We start from the raw sequence: 27245 nt of genomic DNA, 5'->3' as shown, positions 1-27245 counted from the left end.
CCGGGATACAAGGTGCAGGTCTCCCCACTGTCCCCAAGAACAACGTCACCCTGTCCTGAGACTCCAGACACCCACTTTCTTACTTAAATTATCAGGCCACAGACAGAGCAGGAACTAGACAGTCTTACAGTTTCAAAAGGTCCAAAGGGTCCTTGAGAACTCCAGCGTTAAAACGAGAATTTACTGAAAATATCACCATTTTCAGAAGCAGGGGCCTGAGTATGAACCTGGAATTCTCCAACCTCTCTCTCATATCCGAATCATCCCAGGAGCTTAGAAAATGTGCTGCTTCCCTCAGGTGCTCACTCAGTTGGTCTGGGCTGGATGTGTGGAGGGGATGGTGTTTAACTTATCCGTTGAGAAACCCTGAGATGTGGTCTGAATATCTTAAAGGAATTTGGGAAGAAACCTAACTTGACATGTGCATGACATCTAAGTGCCACAGCACCCAGAGCCCTCCGCTTCCTGGTCCAGGGCCCAGCGCCTAGCCTCCCTATCGCCGCACGGCCAGGCCGACCTGCTGTGGGCTTCTGGGGCCTCGGCGGGAGAGGCTGACGCCAGATCTTTTCCACCAAACCTGTGAATGTCAACAGCTAAGGAGCAAAAGCCTCTGCAGAGGCCCCCAGAGCTGGGATCAGTTGAGTTTCACCTCAGGACATTTTCCTGGGTGAGAAGAAACACCTTTGAAATTCTTCCGCTTCCCACCTGCATAGGGCTAGATTTCGAGTGACACCGGCCAACAACAGAGACGCGGCCCTGTGACTTCTCTTCCCACAGGTGCTAAGACAGGCTCTGGCTGGCAGCGGCAGGGAAAGCTTAGATCTGCCTGGGATGAAGCAGGGGAGCTTGAGTGATGAACTATCTTACTGTTGTTCCACAAATATACCTGAGCACTGGGGGGGGGGGGGGGCACAGCTGTGATCAAGACCAACCCTGCCCTCACGGGCCTCTCATGCCGACAGGGACGCGCACTGGTTGGCAGCTCTCGGCCTTCCTCTGTATCTAGTAGTATGCCCACTAAACTCACGTCAGCTGATTAAAGTCCACCCACACCTCCTTTTTAAATTTTAATCACAAAATATTTCAAGTTCTAGTTTATCACCCTCAAGTCTAAAGGGAGAGGGTCATTTCCCTTTAATTCAAACTTAAGAAAGAAGTTGCCCCTAAGCAATCTTTTTCAGGAAAAAATTGCCTTCAAAAACAATAAGTGTGAGTGCTGCTGCATTTCTATTTCTAGACCTCTAGGCCTTCCATGGCCAGAGGCTGCATTCAACCCCACCTGTAATATACAGCCTCCTGGCCTTGACTGCAAGAGCTGGTGTCCTCAGGCGACAGGCCCAGAGAACCGAAAAACTACATCCGGCCTGGCCACACAGGTCACAGGCACATGGTCACAATCACAAATTACCTCTGTGCTCAGAATGATCTGAACTTCAGAGGGACCCAATTCGACCTCCTGGGGCTATACTTTACACTCAGAGGCACCTGACCGGTTGTAAGAGCCTGCCTGCTTGCTTGCCTGCCTGCCTGCCTGCCTGCCTGCCTGCCTGCCTGCCTGCCTCCCTCCCTCCCTCCCTCCCCCAGTGTCCTTTCCTGGAACACCTGGGCTCACAAGCCAAGGGCGCCCCTTCTTTGGAGGTGGAACCGGAAGCCCACTTAGGACCGGGACTCCCAGGTCTTCTGGTAATGAGCTGCGTGACTGGATAATTCACTGGACCTCTCTGGGCCTCAGTTTCTTCTGTGAAGTGGGACAAGGAGTAACCAGCTGACGAGCTCAAGGGTTTGGACTTCTACCCAAGACGGCAGCGGGAGCAAGTGCTCCACCAGGGGAGCGTTCGTTCTAAGGACAGAGGGGTAGCACGCGCTATCCAGAGAGGAGCCCTGACTGCGGTCACAGCGCGCCCAGGGGAGGGCAGGACAGGAGGCCCGTCTGCCGGCAGGCGTCACTTAAATCAAAGGTCAAGTGGCAAAAGCTTGACTGATGGCCGAGTTTGCTGAGAAGATGGAGAAATGACTCATCAATAATCATGTCAGATGCAGAAAGGAGAGTTACAGAAATTGAATTTCAATCCAACAGTAAATCCTAGCTGAGAAGTCACTGGAGATTTCGCAGGGCTGTAAACAGCACCTGCAATCTCTGCTTTATTACATTCACAAGCCGAGCTGAGCGGCTCTCCACCTTTCTTCCTGCCACCGTCACCTGGGTGTGGGTCTTACTGCCCCACACCTGGACGTCTGCAATGTGAGTGTCAGCTGCCCAGCCTCTGGTCTCCCTGCTTTAGTCCTTCCCACACCCCACCCTGCTGGCCTTCCCAGAGCACCTCTGTGAGCCTGTCATTCATCTGCTCAAAGTGAACCTCCTCCTCCTCCTCACAGACCACTCGGCCTACACTCTTCATTTGACACTCAAGGCCCTAACAATTCTGGCCACAGCTGTTCTGCCCTTAGCTCCTGCTACTAGAACTCTCTTGTCCAGGGGTGTGAGGCCTTGGCCTTTCCAGCTTGGGGTCTTTGGTCAGATGACCCTCTTCACTCCAGCGAGTCCTTCAAGGTCTAGCTCAGGTCCTCCTGTGAAAGGACCGGGGCCGCTCTGCTCCACAGGAAGATCTTATTTGTGAACTTAGCATTCACGGCCGGGAACAACCATTACCTTCAGGTCACCCCTTCTCTCTGGAGGCCGTTCTAATTGGACTGTGCACCACTGTGCTGAAGTGAGGCATCAAGATGGGGAGCAGAATGCTAACCGGCCAGCACGAGGTCCCACAGCTCACCTGACTTGACCGAACGGCCCTCCTCCGACCCCTCCCCTCTTGGCGGCCAGGTCACAGCTCCCCTGGAGTTCTCCTGTGTCACTGGGCTCCTCTGTTTTCTTTGCCAGCCCCCCCTCCAAAGCTGGGCGAGTGTCCCTGGGCCCAGTCCTGGGCTCTCGTTGCTTCTCTACCTGCACTCGCTCCTTGGGCGATCTCCAGCCTCAGGGTTTAAAAAACCACCTACGGCTGACAGGTTTCAAATTGACTGATGGATTTCCAATCTTTCTTCTAAATTCAGATTAAATATTGACTGTGCATTTGCTATTCATACTTAGATGTCTAATGGATACATCAAAGTAAGAACGCTCCAAACTGAAGTAATTTCATCCCAGAGATACAACTCCATGGTTTAGTCCAAAAACATTGGTTTCTCTCTCTCACCCCTGACATCTAATTCCAATCCTATTGATTCTACCCTTCCCATGGAATGAGAACCCGACCGCTTCTCCCCACCTCCACGACCACTACCCTGGGCCAAGCCAGCATTATCTCCCACCTGGATGCCTGGAAACCCTCGGAATTGGTCTCCCTGCCTCCAGTCTGTGCTCCACCCGACTCCAAGAAATCCCAGTCAAATGTCACAGCACATCACGCCTCTGCTCAAGACTCTTGAGGCAAAGTTTCCATCCCAATAAACTCCTCTGATGGGTCAGCCACCTGCCTGCTCCCTGGGCCCTGTCCACACAGCCTCCCTGCTGTCCCCTGACCCTGCACAGTGTGCACGTTCCACCCCAGGGCTCTTTTCCGTCCTGCCTCCGCCCCCAGAGCTGCTTCCCCACGACTCCCGCGATGCTTCTGGGGCTCTTTATGAATGTCCCCCTGCAGCGAGGCCCCCTGACCATCCCACGTGAAACCAGACCACCCCCACTCCCCCCCCTCGCCCCGCAGCCCTGACCCTCGTCTTGGGTGCCATCTAGTTGCTGTCCCTGTCTGCTGCCAGCCTCTCCCCGTGAACACACGGGCTCCGTGGACGGGGACTGGGATGCTTGTGCAGAGCAGGCACTGAATGAGTCCCTGCTGAATAAATAAGGTCAGTTCTCACCATTTATATCACAGAAAGCACAGGACTAGGACACTGTTATGAAACTTGTGAAACAGAACAGACATGTGCTAAAATAACTCCAATGAGAAATACATGTTTTCCCTCATTCTTCTCACTGAAAAGACACTTAAACGTGTCGCTTTTTCCCACGTGCACACTGAGTGATAAACCATCCCAGAAGCGGCGTTCCGACTCTCACCCCATGCCTTCAACAAGGCCGACGCGACTCAAACATGAGAAATACCCAAAAGAAGGCTCTGAAAGGGTTTGGCCTCCTGACCTGGCACAACACTCCACCATTCTTAGGGGACAAAGGGACATTTTTAGAAGTGCTCAATCAGGGCTCGCTGTGCAGCACCTAAACAAGGGGCTGTGTGCAGAACTCGGGCGCTCTGGGTAGCGACTCCCCTTCCACAGCTGCCTAGACAGACGTGCTCGGCGGGCGTGACTGCCAGCTGGCTGCAGCACACGGAGCAGGACCCCCGACAGTGCTGCAGGACAGCACAAGAACTGAGGCGGAGAGGCAGGGGCTCCCGGCTTGTCAGGGCCTCAGAGGCCCTGAGCAAGCCCCCTCTGGGGTCTGTGTGGTTGCCACTGCCTGTGAAGTCTTTGCATTTCGGGCTTAGATCTGGAACACCGCCTGGAGGCTCAGGTCCTGCATTTCGCAACGGGTGGGAGCGATGTGGGGAAAGATGCAGGCCTGGGGTTACACAGCGGCCAGCTGGGGGCGCCCTCGGCGGTTATGCTGTTGCGTGGGAGAGCGGCCAAGTTCCGCAGAGGACCTGGCAGGAGGCTGCAGGGGATGGTCTCGGTACTGCTGGAGATGACGTGCAGAGACGATGTCGTGCTGTGTTCTTTAGACCTAGAGCTTCCACTCTGGCTGTGATCGATATTCACCTCGTATCTCCCACTGTGTCTGATCTCGAACCATTCTTACTAGGCTGGTTCGACGGCACACTAACACTGCTCCTCAGATAAAGCAAGTGTCACTAACGTCTGCTAGAACCATGAGACAGCACCACCACTAATGTTTAGAGATGCAAATCAGAAGAACCAAAATCAGGCCCTCACCTTGCTGGTCATCTGCCCTGAGTCCATCCCACGTCCTTGTACAGGGAGAACTTAGCTGTGCCCAACACACTGCTTGGGCTACATGAACTCACGGATGAGGGAGAGGCTCTGAGTCTGCTCTAATTCTATCCTCAATCATTGTACAGCTCACACGCGGCAGGACGACAGCGCAGATACCTACCTGGGCAGATCGGGCAGCAGCTTCCTTCCACGTTGATGGGCTGCACGCAGGGCAGCGGGGGGCAGCTGACGGTGGAGCAGAGGGTCTGGCCCTGCAGGCAGTAGCAGTGGGTGCAGCTGTCGATATCCCAGCGCTCCTCGTCGGCGTAGGCCTTCCCGCTGAAGTGGCACACCACCTTCTTGGTGATGGTGTCTTCTAGGGACAAGAACACCACACGATGGAATTGCTTGAGGGGATAAAGCACGCTATCTTACTATATTTGAGACATAAAAAGGGGAACCAACCGCTCTGTGCCATCACAGGATGCTTTAGGATTTCCAGAATCGGTGACAGTTTTGCTTGCCAGACCCCTGCTGCCCTTCCCTCTGCTTGGGAGAAGCCTCACCACGTTCGTCCTGTGGCCTGAGCCTGACCGGGGGCCACGGAGGCTAACCCAGGGCAGTCGCTGTTACAGCCGGCTGGGAGTGACAGCCACCGGGTGTCGTGGGACTGACATCACCAAACATCCCTCAGTCCCTGTAAGGTGGCTGAACACACGGCACGGAAAACCGAAAACTGAACTTCGAGTATAAGTAGGTTAGAGACACGTTCAGAGGGTCTGCTCTTTCTGCAGAGAGATTTTTTTAAAAAGCCCAGCTGAGTATGTCTATGGAGATAATTCAAGAAATTCCTACTTTTAATGAACCCTCTTTTGTGAATGACTCAGGGGAGCAGTAAGGAACGACACGACAATGACAGTGAACGAGCAGGTGCCCCGCCCCGAGCTATCCTGGGGGGGGCCTCGGTGTTGGGGGGCCCATTGCCTCCGTGTCCAGTGATGCTGGATGCTCTTCCTTCTCATCAACAAATATACCCACTTTCAAAACATTTCATTTCAACCCATTTTCCAGTAATACATGGTTTTTGAGAATATATTTTTGAGTTATTTTTATGTATTAATTTACAGCTTAAAATCTTCTGCTCTTTCTCCCCCATCTCCCCTTGCATGCTCCCCCTCTCCCTCCCCAGCATTCTCCTTCTGAGTGCCCCCCTCTCCGACTCGGTGCCTCCCCGGCTCACCCGGACTCACTGCCTTACCAGCAGTCACATTTCCTCCCAGGCTCGAGAACAGTGGCCACAATGCGGCCCAAGTGACCAGCAAGCAGAGATGGGGCATATCAACGGAGAAACATGATGGGGGACACTTTTCACTGACTTAGCCACTAACCGGATGACTCCTCCTGATTTGGGGCACTTCTGCTCACCACGGACTGGTCCCTAGGAAATGGAAAACTAGCGAAGAACCTGGGAGAAGAGCTCCTTAGTACAGCAGCGGGGGCTCAGGGACCCAGGTTCCTTCTAGAAGGCCTCGGGAAGCTCTTGAGGGGATCCCAGTCATCGCCCAGACACAAAGCCTAGAACCCAGAATGCTGGCGGGTGTGACAAGCAGCGCAGGCGCAGGGCGCCAGGAGCCACTTCCTCTCCGCAGCTCCTCCCTCTGCAGCCGTGAGCGCCCGCCCAGGCAGCCGGGGGCTCCTCTCCGGGAAGTCCAAGCACAAAGCTCCGGCCCTGAGCCTTTCCAGAGGAGGGTCACAGACAGAAATGCTCCCAGACCTGGCTTTGGTGTCAGCATTCTTTTCTTACCACCTCGTCAGGCAGAGGCGCCCTGTCAAACGGCACTGACAAGGTGATGTTACTGTAAGAGTGTGTGCTTGCACCGATGTCTCAGTCTGTCGCCGGGTGTTATGAGCGAGCACAGGCAGGAGTCTGTGTCAAGCGTTAAAGTGCCTAATCGCTCTTTCTCCACATTTTCCCATCACTTCTCTCATCGCTGCTGCTTGAGGTTCAACAAAGGGTATCAAGTAGTCACAAAGTTCTAGTTATAAACAGAAACCCGTTTCAATACTTATTAACAATCACTTTACTGTATTTGTACATGTTGCAAATACTCAAAATTCATCTGGAGGCTTTCAAGCCAAACTCATGACAGAAGTTTTTTGCTAATACGGAGTCCTGAGAGGAGGCAACTTCATTAAGATATCCTAAAATGCCAAATGGCTGAGTAATTAATGAACCTAATTCAAGTAATATTCTGACCTCCAGCCAACATTTCATTGAGCACATTAGAGTCACCACCAAATCTAGAGTCTATTACATAGAGAATTCTTTATAGAAGGAAAATATTTCTTCTTAAAGCAATATTACTGCCTTACTGATTTCCTGCAGAACTCAGCAAGTCCACAAGATCTAGAAGCCACATGACCAGCATTCTCACAGCTGACCTCCTTGAAGACTGAAAGTCGGAGGCAGCAGGTGGCAGACAAGAGGGACACCGGATGGTTTGAAAAGAAGGATGTAAGTGCCAAGTCCTGCAGAAGAGAACTAGCATCCACTGAGCATCCAACTAGCTTCTCAAGAGCTCCGCAGGGTTCAGATCACCGACACTATGAAGTAGGTCTGTCCCTCCTACTCTGTGGAGAAACTCAGGTTACAGGAGGAAGTAACTTGATGTAAGCCAGCCAGTGAGCAGTGGAATCTGCATGCCAGAGGGTCCCGTTTGACTTCCAGGCCCAGTATTTTGCCTGGAACTCTACTAAGCACTTCCTCCCCTCTTCTTATGGTCTCAAACATGCCTGAGCCTTGCTGGAAAAGGGCACAACATTTTGCCTAGTCAACAATTTCAGAACAAGACCAAGCCAGATCCAATGTGCCTCTCTGGGGTGAGCTATGGTAGCACTGGACACGTGACATCGGGACCACAGGTTTGAGGAAGGGGACATTGGTCCATGATGAGCCCCGTGTCAGAGACGGCAATAGAGAAACACTCCCCCCCCCCATTGCTTTGCAGGGTGGTTTTCCATGATCCGATCAGTCTGAATCATAGTACCAATACATTTCATAATGGCAAAGCTTGTTTCTGAGAACACGCTTTAAAACAAAGCCACATATGATGTGAGTGGGTCACCACTCTATACTGAGTTTTCATGTTAAATAAATGGAGGATTCTTATGTTTTTGGAAAAACTCTGACTAATGTTTTCCAGGTTGGCTGCTATGTGGCCCAGATTAGATTAAATTATAATTAATTAGATTTCAGTTCATAAAGCTTTACAGAAATACTCCCAGGCCTGGGAGCAGGGCGTGAATCTCGGCTGACTGACAACCTCGGTGCCCCTCCTCCTCACACACTCGTTTCTTTCCAGACTGCCACCTCCTGCCGCGCACCTCCCGGTTCATCTGAGGAAGCTGTGTCAGGGAGTTCTGGAACCTACTTGGTTTGCAGGGAGTTATGGTGACTGCTCTAGGCAATTTGAGGTTCTAAATAATAAATTAATAAAGCCACTGTTGTTTTTTGGGGAAAACAGCACAGTCTAATTGAAAGCACACAGAAAAGCATTTTAAGCACTCAGGCTGAAGACAAGTGTAGAAATAGAGACATGGGAATATCTGACTGAAAGTAAATCGTTTATATTTGGCTATCGGGTGAGCTGTGCCATTCAATTTTGACTGTTATATTTATTACTCCAGCTGGTTTGCTCACACTGACAATGACATTAGTTTTACTCTTTAACTTCTAATAATAACTAACTTCCACTGAGTGAGTACCTGCTCCATACTGGGCACTGTGCTAAGCATGTCCTATGCGTCGATCCCACTTGATCTCAACAGTCCAATGGGGCAGGGTACTATTCCAATTCAAGCTGATTTCTCCAACTGTTAAACTTCTCCCTTCAAGACACGAAGTCTTAACAGGCTATTCAAGTTGGACTATGCTTTTACTCCTGAGCTACTTTACCAATTACACCATAAAGCTAATTAGCATCTAGAAATGTGTTTTCTTCCTCTATAACAATCCAATTCAGGGTTCCAGGTACCGTGACGGGGTAGCTCGGGGCTTGCTCTGAACCCAACCACGACGAGGGTTTTCATTAACCCTTGAAAAGAGAGCATCTCCCGTTTTACCCTCTCTTTCCTACATGGAGGGATAGAGAAACTGCCCTGCACTTGAGCCAGTGTTATAGCTGGACTTTTCCGTTTCTGCAAGAGACAACTTTCTTGTATAAATAGTCCAGGTTCTAAATCTGGTGCTGGTGGTCATGAAGTCAGAGTCTTGGCATAGGAATAGCTTCCTGGGAGGAAGTTAGGCAGCTTTAGAAACTGCATCAGTTCTTTCAAATCTCCAGTGGACTAGAGTCCTGGAAAGTAATTTACTCTGGGATCCCAGCGGCCAAGAAACTAAACACAGCTCCTACTCTCAGAAAAGTCACCGCACAAGAGTCCAGCGCTGGGGTCGAGTGGGGAGCGGGTTCACTCTGCACACCGCCACGGAGAGCAGCTTCCAAACACACAGCAGTGGTGCCCGAGGCAGGTGAGGTCTCGCCCTCAGGGAGGTGCTTCTGGACCAGGTGCTCCACTGGTCTTGTGTGATTCCAGGTCCAAAGAGATGAGCCCAATGTTTTTGAAAAGAGGTGCATATCCCTGGCTCTGCTAACAACATTATACTTCAATTTGGTTTCTTAAGTTTGGGGTTCGAGGGATAAAGAAGTCATTTAGGCAGGTATAAAAGGGCACCGGTACACTACAGGTAACATAAAATTTAGAAAACGGAGTGGAAAGGGTAACCAGGTGGTGAGAGGAGGGGAAGCACTTTCAAGAATTTTAGCTTAAAATGTACCAATGCGCCACAGCGCTCTTCCTCTCTCCGAAGGGTTTGGCATTCTTCTATTATGTTATATTCCGCTTTCCTAATTGACAAGATGCTGAGATCCTTGTCTTGTGATGTACATCTTCATTTCTGCCTCTCAAGTTGAGCGCATGCTTGGCACAGACTCCTCATTCGGAGAATAAATGAAATGTGTGTGCCCTCTGTTTGAGAAAGCATTCCCCCCCCCTTTTTTTTTTTACATAAAGAGGGGACAAACAAAAACCGCCACCAGGAAGAAATAAGCAAATAATTCGCAGGTCCCTGGGAGCTGCACAGGGACTCGCAGGCACGGAGGACGACGACTGACCTCCCACATACTACCCTGGCTCTCCGGACGATCAGAGGCGGTAAAAGAATGGGAAATGAAGTCTGGCTGAAAGTGATGCAGGTGGTCGAGACAACTGTAAATGAGGCACAGAGATCCAATACACAGTGTTCCTATCAGCAAGTGATTAAAGATTTTTGGCCAAAAATGCAAAAAAAATGTTAAATGATTTAACTCAAAGCTTGAGTGCTTTATCTGATAACCTTTAGTTTCTAATGAATCGAGCATCTGCTCTTAACCTCACTTTTATAAAAAGAAAAGACAGATAAATGTTGCCATGAAGGCCAACTCCTATCTCTATAGAATTTCTTAGCTGCTGACAAAGCCAATCTGATCACAGTTGTAAGATGTTTCTTGGAAGTCCATGTTTGCTTTTTAACACTTTATTTTTGGGATGGAAGTCTAGGACTAATTGTAATAGAAATCTCACCAAACTGGTAAGCACAGCGCCTTCTGGCTGATTCCTACCCTAGCAAAGGAGACAGAATTTCTCAGTCACAGACCTGAATTCTTGTATTAAGCATCTGCTATGGGGTGATTAAGCACTTCATAGAGACATTCCATTTTCAACTTTAAATGAGGTCTCATTTCTTACAAGGCCTACGACCCCAAGTGTACCTATAGGTACGTGGCGAGGATACAAAGAAGTCACTTGGAAAACAGACTATGCAGTCTCTAAGGCAGGCAGGGACAAGAGCAATGAGAGATCAAGGGGGCCCAAGTAAGAAGGAAAACACAAAATTTCCTCTAGGACTTAAAGGAAGTTGTTTAGGTAAGAGTCTGAGGATAGGACCTTGCCCAGCAGACCTTGAGGTGGAGGTCCCTGGACGCCCAGAGCGGGCAGCTTCCGTGCCTGCAGCCTCTCACCCTGCCACTGCCACGTCCTGTCCCGAGTACCACCTCCCCAAGCCCGTGAACTGCCTTCCAGTCTGATTATATTTCTGCATCAGAAATGTAATCTTCCCAGACGGGGGTCTCTCCCTAACTTCTACAGCAGGGGTAGTCAACCTTTTTATACCTACCGCCCACTTTTGTATCTCTGATAGTAGTAAAATTTTCTAACCGCCCTCTGGTTCCACAGTAATGGCGATTTATAAAGTAGGGAAGTAACTTTACTTTATAAAATTTATAAAGCAGATTTATAGCATATAATAATAATTACTTACCAAGTACTTTATGTCAGATTTTCGCTAAGTTTGGCAGAATAAATCTTTATAAAACAACTTATCATAGTTAAATCTATCTTTTTATTTATACTTTGGTTGCTCCACTACCGCCCACCATGAAAGCTGGAACGCCCACTAGTGGGTGGTAGGGACCAGGTTGACTACCACTGTTCTAGAGCAGTGGTCCCCAACCTTTTTTGGGCCATGGACCAGTTTAATGTCAGAAAATATTTTCACAGACCAGCCTTTAGGGTGGGATGGATAAATGTATCACATAACCGAGACAAACGTCAAGAGTGAGTCTTAGATGGATGTAACAGAGGGAATCTGGTCATTTTTTAAAAAATAAAACATTGTTCAGACTTAAATATAAATAAAATGGAATTAATGTACAAGTTATTTATTCTTTCTCTGCGGACTGGTACCAAATGGCACATGGACCGGTACCGGTCTGCGGCCCGGGGGTTGGGGACCACTGTTCTAGAGGATTCACAATCAGAGTTGGCCTCTAGGACAGAAGTAAGTGACAGGCACCTGCCGCTGGGCCTCTCTGGAAACAGTGCCGGCCTCCCTTCTGCGTGACAGACCTCTCTGACAGGAGGTGAGGCCACTCGGGTTCCCTCAGGTTAACCAGAACAACGTGAATTTCTGCTGACACAGCTGAGGGCCTGAACAGGATGCTGAAAGCTGCTTACGGAATAAGGGAATGAGCAAGACAAGAAGCTTCCTGGGTGGAGGGGAGGCCCAAACAAACTGAAATCATACACGGTTTATTTTTGCGACTTTAGACCCGCTCCAGAGTTAGGACAGGGCATGACAACCAGCATGTGTTTAGTCTTCCACCCTCCCAACAATACACAGAAGAGCATCCCACTTCCCCTCCCCCTTTGTGTAAGTCACCCCAGCACTGACTGTGACCTCTGTGGCTGAGGCCTGGGGGCCACAAAAGCTGAGGGCGCGGAAGCAACCCGCCTCTTTCCTACGGGAACCTGCCCCAATTAGAGATGTCGCGTGCTTTCTTCCCAGGAATCAGAGCAGACCATGTACGATAGGTTCACGGACGCACTAACAAAAAATAAAAGAGCTCCATTCTCTCCCCTATGGTGACATCCAGAGGCCTGAGAGAACAGTGAGCCTCTGAGGTGTGGGAGTGGCTGGGCCCCAACATGTACACCCCCAGAGCCATGCCGTTCCCACCTGGATCGCAGTCAGGGGACTGCCGTAGTCATGGGCCACTGAAGCTAAGAGAGTGCAGGACGAGGTACACCTCCAAAGCCCTAAAAATACTCTCGTCCTTCCAAAGCCCATCACTGCGAAGCCCCACCCAGGCCCTTCTTGTGTCGTATGTGTTATTCACGGCACGGCGCTCGTGTGGGCGTGGTAACTGGACTGAACCGGTATTCATTCCCATCGTGTCCACCGTTCACGGAGCACTTTCACCCTGCGGGTGACCAGCTGCCACAGCACTTCAGTGAAGAATCCCCTCTCACAGAGCAGGTCGCTGAGCCAGGGGATGTCATGTCACTGGTACATGTAGCTAGAATGTGCTGGAAGTGAGATCATAACCCTTTGGCTCCAACGTTAATTCTCCTTCTAATACAAAAAAAAAGCTTTGGATTTTAAGAAATCACGTTGGAGAAACAGCTGTGAAAAATCTTCCAGTAAAGATACCAATATCATAACATTGTGGCCTAAAAGGGTACACAGCAGGTAACTCCATCGGTTCTTGGAGATGCAGAATTAAATACAGAGCTGGGAAAAAATTGGTTTATGGTCATAATACAAATAAATAATAAGACAAAAATGCACCCTGTGTTTAGTGTACTCACAACTGTAAACCTACTTTTGCCCACCCTGTATTTACTGTTTGATTCCTGGGCAGAGTTAAATACATAGTGATCAATAGATGTTCCAGAGAGACACCATATACATTGATCTCCAGGAAAATAGACCTAAACAAACAGATCTAAGCAAAAAGGAAAGCTGTATAACGGATGGGACTTCATGTAAAGTGTAGACACTGCCTCTCTTCAGGAGAAATATTATTAGTCATTTGCTAGTTGAAGATCACTATGGTATTAAAAGTAATTAGACAAAGCTGTTCAACTTTTCAAAATTAATCATCAATCCTATTAATTATGTCTGTATTACACATTCTATTAAATTAGCTCACACAATATGAGGCCTTCAAACATCAAAGAGATGCATTATTATAGCACATTAGTGACTTGATAATTTAGCTAAAAGGAACACAAAAACTCATAATTACACTATTTTCAGAGGGAACACCAGTTTTCAATTCTCTTTGGGGAAGAGAGACTAATTCACAAGGGGAGAGCAAGCAGGCTTTGGTTTAGAGGTTTTATCACCAAAATAAAAAGTAAGTTTTTTATTAAAGGCAGTTTTTTTATTAAACCTATGTTTGACCGATCGGGAGAATATTCGCCCAGGGAGGAGAGGCAGCAGCATGAGGCTGGTGCTGTGAACCGTGGCTCGGTGACCTGGGAGCAGACTGTCTGGGTTGAGAAGGGGCTGGGCTCAAACTGAGTGAGCCTGAGATCGGGACAAGGCAAGCAGTCGGCTGTTCTAAGACATGCAAATTGGTGGCTTTCCCATCTTTTTCCTTTGCCAGGTGATCTTAGGAGGCTGGTGCAGGCTTTGCCACTGAGGCACGGTAACTGCCTGCGGACGGATGTGCCAGACTGTGAGAACTGGAGCCTCCCTCAGACAGAGGCCACGTGGGTGGGGAACTGCTCAGAGAGCGCGCCTGCAGAGTCAGGGAGCACCACATCACAGTCAGAGCTGAACCTGACTTCCTGTGCCTGGAACCAAGGGGGGAGAAAGGCTGAAGGCTAATCTTACAAGGCTACTTGCAAAATAGGTATGATGACTATAGAGCGGAGTCAATAAAACAATGTATGTGAAGCGTTCCAGTGCACGAGTGCACGGCAGCACACGTTAAGTGTCCCCAGCACTTATGCTCCCCTGAAGAGAAGTCATAGATTTATGTGATACAATTACACCCGTGTCAAGTAGGAGCAGGGGTAGTGTGCTGGGAGAGGTAACAAAATTCCAGCACATCATTATGAGCTCGTATGAACCAAAGTTTAGTGAAAATGCCTGAAATTTACTTTAAAATCAAAATTACAAATTTAGACCAAAATGGTATTTCCCACTGAACACTTAAGACGAATATATATATAGTCTAAATGATGCAGAAATTGCAATAGGAACTATAAAAGCAAAAAGAAAAAAATGTTTTAAAAAATGCAACAACACAATACTGCAATTTGCAGGTATCTTTACATAAGTTTGCATTTGTAGATTGCTGAGAAAGAGAAATGATTTACTGTGATCATTTGGAAACAAATTTACTTGTTGGGCAATTTACTAATTATAAATTTATCAATTAAGTAGCAAAACACAACAGGAAATTTTATCTAAACAAAATGATCTGAGAACTTGCAACAGAGGAGGAGGTCACTACTAGATTTTCCCTCTGAAGGTAATATGCAATTCTCAGGACTCCTTTCCTGTTTTGATATTTAAATATGGTGATGCTAGCTATCCAACACCCCCCACCCCCCAGCCTTTGAAAGCGCCTAGGCATACCATTTAGACCTCATCAAAGGTGGTGCTATTTTTTGTAGAGATTTTGCTCAGCTCTGAAAAGACCAGTAGCACCGAGTTGGAAATCTGTCTTGCTACATTTCTGATCCCACTTATGAGCTACAAAGCTTACTGGTATTTCAGCAGAACCCAACGTCTCAGTCACTAGAAAGGTAGGGCAACCACATGTCCCAATCTGCCTGGGACACTCCTGGTCTGGAGCTGTTGTCCCACCATGAATTATTAATAGCTCCCATTTTACTCTCAAAAGCATCATGGTTTGAAGAATAAATTACTCAGATGGTCAACCTTTAAAAGAGAATCCTGCTTTCAAGCATAAATACTCCCTGACCACTACACTGAGGAAATTGAGCTTTGTGAAAATTTTTGAGCAGACATCGTGCTTTTAAAATACCTTTCTATCTCTTGTATAATAACAACATGCACTGGAAGTGGCCCTCTGTCTAGTGGGCAAGGGTCACAGTCAAGAAGAGGGGGCAGCTGTCCTGCTAAGCTTGAGTCATGGCTACTGGGCCCCTGAGTGCCATTCATGGGCTCATCTATGGAAACTGCTACAAAGATCTGTGGCCAGAGGATCGCTCCTTCTTATACATCACCCCCAATACACGCAATGGCTTGTACCCAGAAAGCATGCAAGAATCTCCAAAAAATGCACAGAACCTGCAATTACTGCAGCTTGCCTAATTTTTCACCTGCAACTTTGAGTAGAGGCTCACTAATGGATTGAGATGTTTCACTGTCTTTCACTTGACTTTATGAGCTTTCCTTGCTACAAAAGCAATAAAGGAGAGCGAGAGCCATGGGAGCAGGCGCTGTGCCTTTATTGGAGCTGCCAGCTGTCTGCGCCTCGCCTCCGGAACAGCATCTGGCTTCTGCCCACGGGACCAGCTTTGGTGCAGGTGCCAGGGGCCAATCCACACATGTCCTCTGCACACAAGATGTGTCCCCATGGGTCACAGGAAGGGGAGGGCTCTCTCAGCTACACAGGCCTCACTTTGTGTCCCTAGGACCCTGACAGCGGACAAGTGTGTGGTTGAAATGGAACGGACTGTTACCAGACAGAGGAGATAACTGGGAGATAAAGTGAGCATTTTGTAGTTAGTTGATCTCAAGGCAGCAACAAGCCTCGCGGACTAAGTGTGCTGTAACGAGACCCGGTGCTTCTATGTGGAACCAAAGACCGCTGTCAAAAACAGGGTGCTCTGAGAAAGTTCTGACATCGGAAATCCTGAAACAGCAAAGCAGCCCAACCGCATGTGGCAGTGCTATATCATCATGACACGCTGAGCGCATTTTATTCTTAATACGTCCTAGCGTGGGAACACACCTTCCCCGCCTTTCCCCTGCCTGACATTACTATTTGTCTGTGTGTGGCATGCCGACCAGAAACCAGATCTTGAACATGTTAATGGATCTGGGCCAATGGCTCTCCATGTGGAGTTAGTGGCCTTGGGAGGAGACGAAGGATTTTTTTGTCTTGGTCTTACCTATGCAGTAGGGACAGCACTGGCCTTTTCTCAGGACAGGTCTTTCACAGGACACCGAAGGGCAAGACTCCGAGTAACAGCTAATTACACTATTCATGCACACGCAGCTGGTACACACGTCAGGCTTCCAGGACTCGGCCGCCAGGAATATGTCCCCTTCATCGTTTTTGCAGTAACTAGGCACGCTGTCGTTGTGGGGCGAGGAAGGCTGGAGAGGCGCATCTGGAAGGATGAACAGCAGGTGAGCAGGGAGAAGGAGAGCTGCAGGCCCCCCACCGTGCGACGCAGTGAGTTACAGACGCTCACTGCGGCTTTGTGTGCCACATGCCTTGGAAAATGTCTCAGTCACAAAACAGCAAGTCTGAGGCAGGCTCTTGAATTTTAAAGCAAAACAACAAAACCCACAAAAGATCTGCAGCAGAGATTCTGCGAGGTGCCTGTGCAGCAGCCACTCTACTCTCCCCCCTCGGCTTTATACAATCCTGCTATTTGGGAGGAGGTGGTTGGGGACTTGAGTCACAGTGGGTATAAGGCAAATATGACAGCCCTGCTCCCTGCTTTTCCAGTTTCCCCAGCAAGGAGGAGTGGCCACGTCACCAGGTTGTGGCTAATGGGACCTCATGGCTACGTGGGGGATTTCTGGAAAAGTTTTCACTTTCTTAAAGGAAGGGCGGATGCGATGTCATCTTTCCACGTCCTTTCTACCTTGGATATGAGCGTTACCTGTAGATGTAATATCTTTATCCCACCTGTAGGAGAAAGGCGCAGATGTCACTAAGACACTGCATTAATGCTAATAAACACCTGCCTCCAAACTTCTTGTAATGTATGTAAGAGAAGCCTCTCCTTGTTTAAAAACTGTACCAGCTTTTCTCTTCCTTGCAGCTCCATGCAGTCCTAAGCCTTCAGTACCCAAACAGGTTTTCACTGCACCTTCCCCCAAACACCTACATGTAATACTGCAACGTTCATGCATTCACATTAATGGCTGAAAGATGATGGAAAACCTAAACCATTCCTAAGGATGTGCCCACCGAGAAGCCATGTGTGTCTCCGCTACTTCAGGACTCTGGCCAGAGGGTTCTCAGATCTAGTTACGACTTGAAGTGGGAAAGTATTGTCACCAGGAAATACAGGCATCCCTTTGGATCCTGTCCTCCACTGAAATGACATGAAAATTTGTAACTTCAAGTGGGAAATGACTGAGATAGAACTGAGAAAAGTATGTTAGTGAGGTTTCTAGTTTAGAAATCTCACAACGCGCTGATAAGAAAAGTCCTAATAACCACCTTCATGACTCAAGAGGCCATGATGGTCCTGTCCGGCACACGTCTATGAGAACCGCATTTTCTCAATGGCTACATGGTCGTAAGAATTATCATATGCTTCCCTCAGAATCAAGCTCAGGAACTCGGCTATTTTCAGCCGCGACACAGTTATCTCAGTGAATCAGAAGCTCCAGAGGTCACAACCCCCCTCCATCCACCTCATCAACACACCCGACAGCCAAGAAGTTGGATGTGACGAGAGCCTCTTTGAGCAACAAAGTTGCTTTGGGCCCTCTCTGAGGGATGGAAGGAAGTGAACATGATGAAATGGGCCCACACCTTCTCCTTTAAACTGTGTAACCGTATCATCAGTCCGGAAGGTAGTCACAACGGAAAAACAGCCACTGGTTCCACTGCTCCAATTGTGCTCTAGGTCCAAAATTAGGTATGGTTCCCCAGGTCACATCCACATGGGCTAGCGATGGTAAGACAGGCTTACTTTCTCAGTGACCTTGCTGGGTCATCCATGTCCAGGAATCGTTTCTTTTTTAAGAGACTGACCAATGCTAACTGTTGCTTCCAAATATCCATCTTCTACTTTGTTTTCACCAGTTCTTCTGCTGGTGTTCACCCATTCTTTCTATTTCTACTCTATTTCCCTCTCTCTTCTATGCTATGCTGCTTTACAATGCTGACAAATAAAGAAGAGGATTTAGAAAACAAAGTGCTGTTTATTCTGCTCTCTCCCTGTTCCGCTTTGGTGAATGAAGCGCAGAGCATCAGCTGCAGGGCACTCCAGCTCCTTTAAGCCCATTTCCAGAGCCTGCTCGAAACCGGCTGAGAGGGAAGGCTGCAGGGCAGAGGGAGTGACGAGCATCCCGGGAGAGACAGTGACCCCGAGGGACCCCGCTCTGCGGAAGCTGCTCCTCTACTGCACAGATACCATTTGGGGGCTGCCTTGGAATGCAAGTATCCTAAGAGTAGAGAAGACATTTTTCTAGATGTGCAACATACCTAATCCGTCAATGCTACTGTTGACACTGACTGTGATGGTGAGAAAGTACTGACTGGCATTTTAAGACATTTTCTGTTTTTGTGGCCTAATACAACTATGAATAGAAAGTTCAGAAAGGTAAATCATGGGGTAGTGACTGATGTTATAACATCGAATCTAGATATGCCTTCCTTCACCTTTGCAATACTGATGCCTAAAACAGAAAATCCTAACATTTAAGATGAGGGCTCTCACTGAAAGCTCTCTTTCAAGCTGTATGGAAGGAAAGGAAGTATCACACAGGTGCACGTTCATTAATGAGAAGTCGAGTCAGGCACACGGGGTGCTTGGGCCCTTAGGAACCACAGGCATAGACAGGAGTGCCTCAGCCTGGCTCTGCTCCTCTCTGCGGGGTCTCTGCGCATGCGGGGTCACGGGCACCCGCCCTGTGACCAGCTCTAAGATCCCACACCGAAACTCAGGAGATACACTTTCAGGTGGCCCTTTACCTTTGTGCTGAACCTCTGAGTCCAATCAGGCGTCCCGCCAAATAAATTGGGCCATGGGTCATGGCGAAGTCCCCCTCTCCCATTCCCCCTCTTAACCCCTGCATTTACCTTAGATCCTATTATCAGTGGTAGCAGAGATACTTCCCACTTTAATTAAAGCTTCCTGGGTTATAAGTGCTTTTAATTCTTTCCTTCAGAGGCCCTTCTACCACTTGCCGTTATTTACTTAATAGTAGAATACTGGATTGTTTGGCTATTCTTTTGGATTATTACTCTATTGGACAGGAGTAGCATCTACTTTCATTAACCTGGAGATCCCTGTGGCTCAATATAGGCATTCCACAGTATATGTAAAATAAGTATCTAAATGGATATAAATTCATGATCACCAGGGAAGAGACCACTGCAAGTGGTTTCTACCCGGAGGAAGGGAATAGTCAGGGTTACATATAACACAGAATCATCAGCAGGGTTTGCACCTGAATAAAATAGTGCTAATGATAAAAAATATGGTAGGGACTAGGTTATACATATTGTAACAACATAACACATAGGAACTATTTCTTATACCTGTAAAGCTGCTGCATTAATTAAGCTTCTCATATTAACATGGCTGCTAATTACAGCAAAATATTGTACCAAGATGGTCAGACCTCAGCAGCAATGCATGATGACAACTATAAGTGTGTGGCTTTTCCTGCAAGTTCATCTAATGCAACTCAGAAAGATTACTGATGCAAACCCATGGAGAATGTGGACACCGGCTACACTGGAGACAACGACAACAATGGGTTCTGGCCAGACAACCGGAGAAGCCAATGTGAAAAAATGAAACAGTAACGAAATGCAGAGGTTGATGTTTTACTGAGTAGAAACACCCTATGAATATACATTCAGAAGATAAATGCTTATTGATTTAAGTTGAAAAGATAAAAGATTAAGCAACAAAATAAAACTAGTGAGTTATCAACTTGGTAATTTAATATGTCCAAATTAAGTATCTTTTGGAAGAAAGTCATACATTCTAGTGTTAATCTGAAGTAACACTTTAGCTACAAACCAGTAACTTATGTTTAAAATCCCGACAAAATTTGATTAGGTGTGTTCCATGACTATAAATTTACCGGCTCAGTCCAGGAAACAATACTACTCTTTGCACAGGCAGTGATAAGTCACTTAACTCTTTTGGATCTTATTAATCATGACAGGTTTGAGAGGGGTCAGCATTATGTGTATTTTAGTGACTCCCATTTAACATTCTTAAAGTATCTTCACCACCCTTATATTTCAAAGAATTTTATTGATATTGTTTATCAATAACTGTTCAACTTTGTCTTTAACGGATTAGCAAAATCATCTGGAATAATCTGATGCAGCAGGACTGTCTCCTAAGTCTGAGATATAGGGTTAAAAAAATGGCAGAAAGAATCAATCACCTTCCTTTTCTTCTTTGAAGTCACCTCAAGTGCAAGGCGTACTGAAATCATAAATATGTGGTCTATAGAGGGGACGAATTTAGAAAGCAGGCTGCCACTTGTTCTTGTTTGGGTTACTGGTGACTGGCTTTGGGACCCTCCCACGTGAGGCTCAACCTGCTGGTCCTGCATAATGATAATGCCTGAGCTGCAGCCTTCCCCGCCACATGGGTCCCGGAGCCCAGCGCTGGTTACCTGCACACTGTGGGCAGCAGGAGTCCTGGGTGCGCGAGGGGTTCTGGCAGAGCAGCGGCGGGCACACCTCTGTCTCACACAGCACCCGCCCGCTGTGGCAGGTGCACTGAGTACAGGAGTCTATGTTCCACGTTTCTCCTTCCACAAAATACTCCCCTCCAGGGGCGTGGCAAATGGAGGGGATGCTGAGCTCTGGCTTCTGCACCACGAAGTCATCTGGGCAAGGATATAAAATCAAAACAGAAGATATTCCTCATCAGCAGTCAAACCAACACTTGAAGCTGGTGCTGTGGGAAGATGAACTGACGGTGGAGTGTCTCCCTCTGGTTCTTACCAGGAAGAACAGTGAAGGAAATATTTCATGCACAGAAATAAGCATAAGGTAACAGCAGCAGAAGAGCTGGATTTAGGAAGTAAGATTCAAGTGGTTTGGCTTTATCAATAATGAGAGAAGCCAACGAAGAATTCAATTACAGGAAGAGAACTCCTAGCCTAGAAACAAGAACTAGAGCCTCTTAGGAGACCACTGTGATGATAAAGGAACTGTCTAGAATGGTTTTTTTATTTCTACTTATTAAATGTTTGCTATGGTTCAATATCCATGCAAAGTGCTCAACATGTAGCATTTTATTTATTCTTTACATCAACCTTGTGGGGTAGGTACTCTTCATCTACTTTACATGTGAGTAAACTCAGTGTATTAGGGCAGACAAGGAATTTGAACATAGGTCTACATCTGGGTCATGGAGATGCCTCCAGGTTAAACACCATTTCCAACTGCTCTGCATGCCATCCTCTCCATTACCTCTGGGACTCTGAATACGTTTATGCTTGGAAATGCACTCTGCTGTTGAGCTGGCCACACCCCAGTCTAAATCACTGCCAGCAGACTGAGCAGGAATGTTCTTGCAGAATCAAGAGTCTGAAAACCCTCACCTGAGGAGAAACATTGGTTTGGCAACAGCACCATCAAGAGAGGTGCGTGCTCAGCGGCTGATGACAACTCTGATTTCCTTCCCCACAGGAGAGGCGACTCTGGCCTCTTGGTGAGGTGATAATGATAGAGAGGGAATTTCATGTTGAAAATGTCTAGAGGTGCTGGGGAGTTTCCCTGAAGTTGTGCTGAGAAGTATGAAAACATTAACCATGTTCATGTAATCCAAACACAACAAGCATTTCAAGGTGCTGACAGTGTCGGACCCCGCCGAGCAGCAGTCTGGAGACATCCTGGCGAGCTCCTGCTAGGAGCCCGGTGGAGACGGGCCCCCAGGTCGACCCTGTCTGTGCAGATGCTCAGAGCTACAATCACCTAGGAGTTTACAGGCTGTTATTTTCAAAGGGGCGCTCAGCACGAGAGTCGTGATGAGATGCACGGGTGTGGGCTGCTTTCCAGGGAAGGAGGTAACTTTTGATGCAGCTCCGTCACAAGAGAACTTGTAAGACAGGACTTTTTACCGAGCAGATGTGTAACAGGAAACTGACATCAGCCAACGCTTATCTTTGTAAGCCACTGGACCGAACCTTCCAGTGTATGAAGAACATAGAGAGGAAGGCAAGAATGAAAACTGAGCTGGGGTGGTGGTGTGTGGCAGCGAGGTGACAAAAGTGTCTTCCTCGTGGTGTATAGAGAAAACAAAACATTGATCCAAACACCATCAATAAACTAATGGTTAAGACGACTCCTGTATTGCTTTCAAAAGGATTTGGAGAAGGTCGATAATTACTGCCCTTTTAAACACAGGCACGCAGGGAAATGGTCAGAAGACAAATGATGCTTGCAGATTTTGTTTGCTAATAATTCCCTTAGCGCTGGATGTATGCTATGTAACTCCAGGCAAACCATGAGGGTGGCCAGAGATGGAGCTGAAAGAGAAACTGTAACGGAGAAGGGGAGAAAGAGAGAGAGAGGAAAAAAAAACAAAAACCTAAGAAATAATAGCATTTGGTAATCTTCCATCAGAAGAGTTTAGGAAAGCTGCTCACTTAACCTAGAAAGAAAAACAGCTGATCCTTGAATGGAAGAGAGAAGAAAATATTCTTTATTTTTTATTTTTATTTATTCATTTTTTAGAGAGGAGAGAGGGAGAGAGACAGAGAGACAGAGAGAGAGAAGGGGGGAGGAGCTGGAAGCATCAACTCCCATATGTGCCTTGACCAGGCAAGCCCAGGGTTTTGAACCAGCGACCTCAGCATTTCCAGGTCGACGCTTTATCTACTGCGCCACCACAGGTCAGGCGAAAATATTCTTTAAAGGGGGTGTCCATGAATGCAACCATTCTGGGACCGTTAGAAGAATCCACATGGGACAATCCACTAAAATAAAGATATTTGGAAAAAATATATCCTCACATCCATATACAGAGATGGGCAAAAGTAGGCTTACATTTGTGAGTATATGCGAGTTTACTCTTGTATTATTTATTTATTCTTGTATTGTTCATGTGTGTTATGTAGACATGCTCTGGCCCACCCCTGCACATCAGTGTACATGTGTTTTCATACATGCCCTCACAATACCACAGCGATAGTTCGGTGTGTTTGCGTCAGCACTTCCCGTATCTCTGTAATAGAGAAAACTAGTTCTGGTTCCACTAACTTTCAGTTCTCAAGTCAACCATCTGTTCTCAGAACATCTTTGCCTTTCCACCATCTGACTCAGTCTGCGCTGAGCGCATGTTTAGCAAAGCCCCAGGTGCGGCCCATGCTTTGCACACTCATGCCTGTAATTAAAGCAAGGGGTCTTCACTGGAATAATTTTTTTCTTTCCCACAAGTTTTGTCTCATCACATTGCTCATTTACCTTCTGTTGCAGTAGACGCTAGTGGTGTTTCATATTTAACCAACAAGACATGTGAAAGGGGAGTTTCAATATAGAGCACATCTGACTGAACGAAGGGGGCAAAAGCAGTGTAACCTGGTCCCTTTACAGGGGCCTGAGGGCTGCCTGTCACCTGGATCCCTCAGCTACTGAGGTATGTAGAATCTCAGGGCTGAAAGGGACCTCAAGGGTCCCTCTCGCCCACCCTGCCACTCACTGCAAGGCAAAGCAGGTGCAGCCTGGCCTTTAAGCCACCTTCCCTCCCGGGCTCGGCCGGCCCCGGGCTCCCGGCTGCACCCGCTGCACAAGCGCACGTATCCACAGGGAGGTACAGGACCAGGACTGACCAGAGGGAAAATCATCACTACTCCAAAATCTGACAGGTGCATTGCAACTTTCAAAGAAATCGGATGTAAGAATGGGCAACCTCTCTTCTCCCTGGACTGCTTGCCATGCTATTTTACTCTTCATCAGAAGAGAGATGATCTTCCTGTGTCTGTTTGCCAAATGAAAATGGCCTGAGCGTATTTTTCCCTCACTCACAGTAGCCTGCACAGGGGAAGAAATAATGAATATAAAACTGTGTTTCATCTTTGGATGAAAGGCACTAGATGAGGTATTATGATAATAGTGACTATTACTGACAACCATAATTCGGACCCCCAGGAGTTATATAATCTGTTCTGCTCTTCTGCTAACTTATCCTGATTACTATTATTACAATTTTAAATGTTTTGGATGTGTGGTCACTCTAAATGTCTCTATTTGGCAAGAATGCCACATAGCCATTAATTTAAAAAAGAGTAATAGCTACAGACTTCAATAGCTCTCCATCTCCAATATTACTTTATAAATAATAAGCTTTTATGGAATAAGATTAACACCAATCTCTTCCAATTAACTAAGATGTTCAGCCTTAATACACTCTCTGTCAAATGGAGAGCTGGAATTTAGGTTCATAAGCCCACAGACTTTTATGTAAACATAGTTCAACGACCAATATAATTGAGTAAACCATTAAAAAAACGAGGAGCGGAGCGCTGGAGCTTTCGTTTTCTCTGGTCTGACTTTGTGGGTGTTAATGGACAAACACCACGGAGAGCTGAAACGTGTTCTGGGTCTTCCTCTGCATCCCCCCGCCACCCTGCTGGGCAGGAACCACCAGCTGCTTAGAAGCGCCCAGCGAGCCGCCAGCCTTTACCTGAACACGACGGGCAGCACTGTCCCGGGTGGATGGTGGGGTTGCCGCAGGCAGGCACCGGGCAGGTGATCAGGGCACACATCTCCCGTCCATTGTGACAGTAGCATTCCCGGCACCCGTCGTGCCAGCTCTCCTCGTTTTTATGGTGATGGCCATCCATGGACAGACACGCGCCCGCCAGGACATGTGATCCGGCCGACGCGAGGACCTCTGGACAGACAGAAGGCAGCCTTGGTGAAGATGCAGCTACTGAGCAGGACAAACAGCCCGTCGTGTCCTTACAGGTAATGCTACCCAGCCACCAAAAGTCCCATCTACAAAGGACAGTTCTCTCGTGAAAAGAATTGAAGTTAACATGCTCTCAGTTTTGAGAGGAAAAAAAAAATAGAAAGATAAAACCTGCAAATACATTTCTTTCCTATTGGGGGGATTACAGTTGATTTTTATTCCTTTCAATCAACTTTCTCATTTTTTTTTTTAATTTTGAAGAGTTTTATTAAAGGAAAAGGAAATTTTAATATGCCAGCTGCATATGGCTGACACGGGGGCATCTGCAGGCCCAAATCGTGCAGCCCAACTTTCTCATTTTTATACAACAAGCATTGACTTCACAGCAACTGTTACCCCTATGTTTCATATATGCAGAATGATCACTCCAGAAGCCATCCAACGGGGAAGTCCTGGGCCCCTGGCAATTGATGCATTTTTGTTCAGCGGAATGATTAAAAGCGGGGACTAAGTTTTTATTTACTCTGACATTTTAAAACACCTTAAGGTCATAACTGTCCAACTTTTAAAAAACAACACAGAACAAACTGGAGGGATCTTTTCTGGCTTCCTCTGTGGATCATGCTGACAACTGAAACGCACGGGGGGGGGGGGGCAGCTGGGTTGGAGCTGGGGGAAGGGCAGAATAGTGCTCAGGCTTGCAGGGCTCCGAGACCTCGTTCCGGGGGTGGGAGGGAGTCCCAGACAAAAGGTACGCCCGGACTAACGCCTGCACACAGTGATTGGCTGGCATGTGCTTAACTCAGCAGAAGTCGAAGTTCTCAGGGCAACAGTGTTACCAGAAAATACAGGAGCAGACTGCGCAGCCACGCCCACCTCGGGGTTTCAACAGGGATCTCTGCTCTATCAATTGTGTCTGTCCACTGCCGGACAGAGGGAGACTATGGAGGTCAAGATAAAGGGCCGGAGGCTAAAGTTCCTGAGACAAGTAAAACTGAAGAACTGGGAAGTGATTAATTTGGCTAATGGGCTTGTCCATTCTATGCTTAAATTCTGTTGTGAGCTTTTATTCTATTAAGATGATAGAAAAAGGGATGGTCCCACAGAAAGGGTCATTTGTGTCCGAGCAGACAGCAATCACTGAAACTGTTTCATTTACAAGATGTCCTTCTGTTCTTTGTTGCCGTGCCCTGTCTGCCCTGAGGGGGAAGGGTCGCATGCTCACACTTACCTCTGCACTTGCAGATAGGACAACCGTGACTGTCCTGCTGGAAACCCAAGGGGCAGATTTTACTGCATGGGAGCTCTGGGCATTTCTTACAGCGACAGATGTCACAGCCATGCTTATTCTTCCTGGGTAATTAAAATTTTGTCAGAGGTCAGAAAATTCAAAAGTCTGAAATGATGCCCAAACATGCAGACCAAGGGGTCCGTGAAGCGATCTTGTTATTAAGCAGAACGGCTTGACTTTCGCTTGCTAAAAAATTCCTGGAGTGATGTGCAATTAGCTTCCTGTGGCCATCATTGCCCCCTCCCCCTTCCCGGTCCCCTACCCGTGGCCAAGGTTTAGAACTGCTCAAGCACTTATGTGCTTCTGGAATGTAAATGCAAGAATCCCAGTAACAGAACCGGTGGTTTAATTAGGAAAAATGGTACCACAATGTTGCAGGACGAACGTGCAACTGTGTGAACAGGATGGTGAGGGTACACTTCTGGTCAATCCTGGAGGCCAGCACTGGGGGCAGAGGCCCTTCCTTTGTAAGGGCTACAGGCTTCCTCCCATACCGACATTCTCTGAGAAATTTCAGTAAAACTTGAATGTGGTATCTACTGAAACTTATAGAAGGCAGAAGGTTAAGGATCCATAGTCCCAGGAACGTGACACAAGTGTTGATAAAGAACATAGCCTTCAGAGATCCTGCACTTCATTACTTATAAAAGCGTGTCAACTGAAAAGTGCTCCCTCCATGGGGTGGGTATGACAGAAGCATATGGGGTAAAGGAAAAGGCGGGATAAACGTTTTGTTTTTCCTTTAGTAAGCGAGAGTGCCTAAGTTTTGTGCTGACTGGGATGATGATATTAAATAAATAATAAAGTACAGATTCATAACTAACATCATAGTAGTTTAAGTGAAGATTTTTCTGGACAAAATATTCTTCTT

The 27245-nt window shown here is 47.5% G+C and overlaps 1 protein-coding gene across 3 annotated transcripts in view; it reads right to left on the bottom strand.

The window, feature by feature from the left end:
* Positions 1-27245, bottom strand: part of CRIM1 (cysteine rich transmembrane BMP regulator 1) — a 194076-nt gene that overhangs the window by 7987 nt on the left and 158844 nt on the right. For 2 of the 3 annotated variants that reach the window (XM_066266890.1, XM_066266892.1), the window contains exons 10-14: positions 26315-26436; positions 24856-25065; positions 20837-21052; positions 16396-16617; positions 5105-5299 (exon numbers count right to left, since the gene is read on the bottom strand). In XM_066266890.1, coding sequence (XP_066122987.1) covers positions 5105-5299; positions 16396-16617; positions 20837-21052; positions 24856-25065; positions 26315-26436 — 965 coding nt within the window. The remainder of the gene's footprint in view (positions 1-5104; positions 5300-16395; positions 16618-20836; positions 21053-24855; positions 25066-26314; positions 26437-27245) is intronic. The other variant, XM_066266891.1, reaches the window with a different exon arrangement.

Source organism: Saccopteryx bilineata, chromosome 3 (assembly GCF_036850765.1).
Source record: "Saccopteryx bilineata isolate mSacBil1 chromosome 3, mSacBil1_pri_phased_curated, whole genome shotgun sequence".
Lineage (NCBI taxonomy): Eukaryota > Metazoa > Chordata > Mammalia > Chiroptera > Emballonuridae > Saccopteryx > Saccopteryx bilineata.
This window is presented reverse-complemented; position numbering and strand designations above follow the sequence as displayed.